The following is a 6,616-nucleotide window of genomic DNA, read 5'->3' as shown; positions in this document are numbered from 1 at the left end:
ATCCCAAAAGCTGCGCGTATCTTAGCAGCCTCCTCCTTGTCCACCGCAATTGATAATGCTTTAGTATCCGATGGCCATTCCGATTGGCTGAAGTTGTTTTGTTTCGCCTCTTCCGGTCTCGGTTTTCTCCCATTAAGAGTCCGTAAGAAAGCCTCCTCCCCCTCGCTATAGTGCTGCGCAACGCACAAAAAATTCAAAAACGCAACGAACGTGCTGAAAATAGAACTCTTTGGAGACTTTGAGACCATAAACTGACCAAAACTGATGAATGTGCTTGACACCGTCATTCATGAGTATAAAAGTTTTTTATTTTTTTAAATTTTACCGAAAGTGAGCCAGAAAATTTTTCGAGGCACAACGATTTCAGATATATCTTATAGACTTGAAAAAATTTTCGACTGAAATCATGATTTTAAATGGATTTTAACGGTCATTGATGTCTATAGCAGGTTGGTTAGTTAAAACAATCTTTATAGATTTGCCTTCGCAATGCCTCTTTATAATAAGTCAGGCAAAGAAGTATCGGAAAATTTAAAATCATTATTTATTTAAACGGCCCATGTCAAATTCCTCAGTCAGATAATGGGTCTGAGTTTAAGAATCAGGAAATAAAAAAATTTTGTTTTGATTTTAAAATCAAACAAATTCACGGAAGACCTAACAATCCACGGACACAGGGAATTGTAGAGAGATTCAACCAAACTTTAACAAGAAAGTTATCAAAAATCCTTGATAACAGCGAGAAAAAGTGGATAGTGGAATTAAAAAAATGTGTGTACAGTTATAACATCTCTGTAGATTTATTTTCTAATGAGAGCCCCTTTGAAAAATATAGGGGAATTAAAAAAATAAATCCAATAATTGATGGTTATTATATATACAGTACGCTCAAATGTTTCGGACCACCTTTTTTCTCAATTTCCAAGTCAATCCTAAATATTTATACGGTTCTTTAGAGAAACTTATTAGATAAGCTTAAATCATTTATTCTATTCTAAAATTTCTTTAATATTTTGTTTGGGCCAATTGAATATAATTGATTTTTGACTCGATCATATGTTCCGGACCAGTTGCAATCAATATGTTTCGAACCAGTTAAATCTCTTTAAATTTTAAATAATTTTTGATTCAATTAAAAACAAAAGACTAATTAAATAATCAAATGCCGCGTGTTTCACGGGTGATCGGGTCGCATCATCATTTTTTTTAAAGATGGAGCTTCAACAAAGAGAAATTGCCGAAAAATTAAAAATATCCAAAAAACTGCTGTTCAAAGAACAATTTCCAGATATTCATACGTTGGACTATATCCGACAGACCCAAAATCTGGTCGACCAGATTGTTATCCCCAAGATCTGAACGCAAATAGTGAGAATTTCGAAAGCAGACCCCAAAAACGGCAAATCAAATTAAATTTGATATGAAATAAATTCTATTGTAAGCACAAATACAATTAAAAGATGCCTACAAAGAAATTATTTGAATGGCGAAAGCAATGCCAAAACCAAGTTTCCATATGCCATAAAAGGCTAGAAAAATTGTGCATTGAGAATTAACTTGGAGCCAACATGATGGGGTTAAAATTATTTTAGTGATGAATGCAAATAAATTTGCATTCAAACACAAAAAATTATGTTAGAAGGCCACCAAACTCTAGATTTGACTCAAAATATTGTTTAAAAACACGAAAATTTTCTCCTAGCATTATGGTTGGGGAGCTATTGCGCAAATGGATGGAGAAACATTGTCTGAGCATTAAAAATGTTGATTCCGCAGAGTATCAGAGAATTATAATGTTGGACTCAAAATTTTTATGATGAGACCATGTAATCTCCAGCAAGACCGCTCCTTCCATCGGTCCATGTCGACAATGAATTTTTTCAAGGAAACAAATAAAAATCTTAGAAACTTGGCCGAGCCAGTCACCCGAACTGTATTATTGAAAATATGTGGTCGGTACTAAAACAAAAAACTTTATGATCTGGAACCAAAAGATCTTCCAGAGCTCTGGAATTTGACCAAAAAAATTGGTACGAGATTGATAATTCGTACATTGAAAAATTATACAATTCACTTCCAGAGCGAATAAATGCTGTTATAACGAACAACGGAGGAAATATTAATTATTACTTTTATAAGTTTAATAAATTTCGGTTTTTTTTAAACTGGTCCGGAACATATGATCGAGTATAAAATCGATAATTTAAAATGCGCCAACATGAATATCTGTCCAAGTTTTTAAATGAATAAATGTGTTTAAGCTTATCTAATAGTTTCTCTAAGGAACCGTATAAAAATAATTTAGGATTGACTTGGAAATTGAGAAAAATAGGGTGGTCCGAAACATTGAGCGGTATGTAATTATGTTTTTGATGATTCAAATGATTGTGCTATTTCAAAGCAAATGAAAGATTAATTTGATTGTTCAACTCCAGAGAGCGTAGAAAATTTGCGTAGTCCAATTTAAAATATATACGTAGATAATTCCGAGTCAGAATGTTCCTATCTGGATCCAAAAAAATTCAAATTTATAAGGAAACCCATTTGTGAAACTTCTAATTATTACAAAGCTATAAACAGGAAAATAAATGCTCATAATAGTAAGCATGATTATAATGTCGGCGATAAAGTAAGAAATAAAAAAATTATTAAATAAATTCGAATTAAAGATTTTGGAACTAATCCATCGTTGCGACTGGATAAATTCGAATCACAATGCTAGCCAGCAGCTGAAATAATAAATATTTTGTCGAATAATCGCGTAGAGGTAGTTTTAAATAATATGAAATAATACATATCAATATAAATTAAAAAAATTTAGGGTCGCTTCGATGTAAGTAAAAATAAACAACACTTCCATCGGTAAATAGAAGTTTTGTAGTTATACAAGATTAATAAATTTAAAATAACGGGATTTTAAAGAAATCACGCCGTTATTTAAAATCAGTAAATTGAATTACAAAACTTGAAAAATCGAAGGAATATCAAATAAGAAAATATAATAAAACAAATAGAAATATGTTACAAGAAAACAACAACAAAAAATTGCCACGTATAAAGGCAACAAGAACACCACGCTACAACTACTACTAAATGAGGTTATCCGTTAAAAAATAATTAAAAAATAATATTTTTATTAATGGAAGATATTATTCTTTTGTATACCACGAGGACTCCTCAACTATCCTTGACTGTTTGTATCAGACAGGTAAGAGAGCCTGAAAAAAGCTTCCATGTGACTTTCCATGAAGACTTTCTGAAAGAGAGCACTGGTTGAGGTAGTCTAGACAAGGATAGAGTCAGTTTGTTTAGTTGGACTGATTATTTGGATTATAAAAATAAACAAAATGTAATCAAAAAGACTGTTTTTTTGATTCACATCTTTTATTCTGAAACCAAATGCCAATCACTTTGCAGGACAATTCAAGACATGTGGCCAAAGCTGTCTTCTCCCCACGATCTGGTCGAGGATTGTACAAAAAATATTTGTTCAATTCCTTCCTCTGCCACTCAGTGATCGTCGTCCTCAGTCGATGTTTTTTATTGCCCCTCAATTTCCTCAAGTCGTCCGATTTGTCTGTTTGTTCTCCAGACTTCCGTGGGCACTCGAAATGACAGATTTGTCCCTCCAAGTGGACATAGAATTGTCCATTCTGCAGCCACTGCCCACAGAGAGTGCACTGGTGTCGATATAGCCTGGTCATCGTGAGAGAGTACTTGCAGTAGTCAGCAGGACAGAATATGCGCCCACTCCTGACGAGACACGTCTCCCCCTCGCTCAGATCCTCCCTGCACACACTGCACTTCAGACAATACGTGTGGCACAGTCCCACGTCTACAATCTCCTGCCACTCACAATTTTGGGAGGGGACCTCCTGTTTGTGGCACACCACACAATTCATTGGCAGACCAGGATTCCCCACGTTTTATATTGGTGATGTTTGTTTAGCCATTAGTGGGCTTTGTCACTAATCCCTCACGTGGTTGCTACTGGAGTGCTCCTGTCATACGTCACAGGGGTACTAGGGTGAGGGATTGCTTGAGGTCTGTTGGTCTCCAAGTGAGATATAAGAGTAACATTTATATGACACTTTTTTAATGAAAATTATTATTCGTGTTTTTATATTTGGAATTATTTTTATTAATGTTGATAATAAAATTAGTTTATGTTTTCTTCAAATGTATTTGTTGTTGTGTCTTTTTTTTGTCTTCTTTCCGGTATTTTTCACCAAAATTTATGCACAAAATTATTAATACTTAGACAAAATAAGTCCCGTCCTTTAAGCTAAACACAAAACCAGCAATATTTTAAAAACATTTATTTGTAGAGTCATATATTTGGCGTGGACGAATTTGCTTCAAAAAACGAGATTTCAGTGGTGGATGGGCCATGCACTCGTAAATTGTAAGTGTTGCTGTTGCTTAATTAGTCTGCGATATAAATTGATATTATTGACGTTTAGACTGGAATATCAAGTCGATGACATTTTACAGTTGTGGGAAATACTCTGCCAGCCAAACGGACTGTTCAAGCCCCTCCAATGCGAAATATTCTCCGATCGGTGCAGTTGCAATGATGTGCTCACCGGGCAAGTCATATTCAACTACACCAATGCGCTCACCCAACAATATTGTGTACAACTTAACCAACAGTTGAGACAGACCACTCTGTCCTCCAACAACACTGTTTCTGTGACAACAACCGATAGTCCTCAGCCAGACCAAACACGATCTTTAATGGACGATAAATATGTCCATACAATACAGCCAGGTCATTCACAGGCAGTCTCCACACATAAAATTGGCTCTACTACTAACGCAGGCAGAAATTCGGAAGTACTGGCAACCCAGACTGGGGCGAATGATACGTCTGAGTCGTTAATAAATACTGGAGAGAATTCTGATGCAACGGCAAGTCCGACTGTGCCAAATGAATCGCCTGATTTGATTGCAAAGACGAGTGAGAATTCAGATCCAACGGCAAATCCAGCTGCGGCGAATAAAACGCCTGATTTGATTGCAAAGACGGGCGTGAATTCTGGAGCAACGGCAAGTCCACCTGCGGTGAATGAAACGCCTGATTTGATTGCAAAGATGGGCAAAAATTCAGATGCAACGGCAAGTCCGAGTGTGGATAGAGAATTGACTAGTAAGAACAAACAAGTGAGTAGTGAATATGAGAAGGGTGTATTTGATTCATTTTACAATAAATATTTGTATGATGGAGAACGTGGGATAAAAGCAGGTTAGTTGTGTTTGTTTGTATTGCAGTGTACATATGCGGGCCTGTGATTGTATTTTTGATGATAATTCTTCTGTCGTTGTTCGTAGCCCACAAATTTACTGGCAGTGAACGCGGTTGCTATACACTAGATCGACATGTCAAGGCACATCCATCGGAGAGACTGAGACTAACCAATACTAATGGGATTTGATATTCTCATTTGTTTCATTTATGTTAAATCGATTAATTAAACAAGCTAATAAATTTAATGTATGGGAAATGAGGCTGAATTGGCCATCACTATATAAAGAAGGGACATTGTGTATTGTTTAGAACAATTTAGTTATTGATAAAGCTATTAATTTGGCATTATATGAAAGTAAGCTTATTAAAATCAATGTTTATTTGTGAATATTATTAGAACACATCAACACGAAATGTGATTCATCATTAATTTCATATATTTTAATCAAAATCAGAAAATCGTGTAAAGTGAAAAACATGCAAAAACAAAATATTTTGCAAAAGTGTTAAAGGATTAATCGAAGGGAAGGCCAGCACCCTGACAGATCGCCAAACTTTTCCCCGGATAACGGCGATCGAGAACCGCTGAACAAGCCAGTCCAACTCCCGAGGATCGGCAGTGCGCATGGAGATTTTGGCCCCGAGCTTGCGGACGAAAACATTGAAGGGAATTTATCAGTTCTAATTTGTTTTTTTCTTCCACCTTATTCGCCCTTCCTCAATCCCATCGAAAATATTTTCTCTGTTTGGAAAAATTTAGTTATAAGAACTGAAGCTCAAAATAAAACGCAATTAAATAACTTAATTTCCGAAAAAATTGCTGAAATAACTCGAGAACATTGTGATTCTTGTTCTAGACAAATGCTCGGTTATATTTGTCTGTCGAAAGAGATTAATGAATAAAATTTATTTCAATAAATGTTGTTTCTAACTTTTCTGATTTTGTTGCAACAAATCCGAAATAGATCGATAAACCCTATATTAGAACACATTTAACACAAAATGTTGTGATTCATCATTAATTGCAATATGTTCAAAACTACATCTGGAACTAATAAGCAGTCCACCTGTATCTCAGTAAATATAAAGCGAGCGTTTTAATGCAATATGAAATGTATATTTGTTTGTTACTCGGAGCAATATTTCACATATGGGAAACAAAGCAGAAAAACAGCTGTGGACCAGACGGTGCAGTGATGTACTGCTACGACTTGGTTGACGAGTCGGGTTTTCAAATAAACTGTCCTCGCAGTGTTAAATCAATGTACAACACTATTGAGTATGTAGACTCATCGGCTATGCAAAGATTTCAAATGTTGACGACAATTATTTTGCTAGTTCTTGTTCTCATATTGAAAGAATGTATTT

The 6,616-nt window shown here is 35.2% G+C and overlaps 1 protein-coding gene across 1 annotated transcript; it reads left to right on the top strand.

The window, feature by feature from the left end:
- Positions 1-4,334: 4,334 nt before the first annotated feature.
- On the top strand, positions 4,335-6,151 carry LOC115229141. Its single transcript, XM_029799550.2, has 3 exons — positions 4,335-4,405; positions 4,464-5,245; positions 6,009-6,151. The coding sequence occupies exons 2-3, from the start codon at positions 4,738-4,740 to the stop codon at positions 6,149-6,151; spliced, it is 651 nt and encodes a 216-aa protein (XP_029655410.1). The 5' UTR covers positions 4,335-4,405; positions 4,464-4,737.
- The last annotated feature ends 465 nt before the right edge of the window (positions 6,152-6,616 follow it).

The sequence above is a fragment of the Octopus sinensis genome, unplaced genomic scaffold (genome assembly GCF_006345805.1).
Source record: "Octopus sinensis unplaced genomic scaffold, ASM634580v1 Contig11999, whole genome shotgun sequence".
NCBI lineage: Eukaryota > Metazoa > Mollusca > Cephalopoda > Octopoda > Octopodidae > Octopus > Octopus sinensis.
Note: the sequence above shows the minus strand (reverse complement) of the source record. Positions and strands in the feature narration are given on the sequence as shown.

Excerpts from the sequence above, each read along its gene's own strand:
- LOC115229141 (XM_029799550.2), top strand. The coding sequence starts at position 4,738 with ATGGACGATAAATATGTCCATACAATACAGCCAGGTCATTCACAGGCA. Across the intron at positions 5,246-6,008 it reads AGAACGTGGGATAAAAGCAG|TTATAAGAACTGAAGCTCAA; the intron begins GTTAGTTGTGTT and ends GGAAAAATTTAG.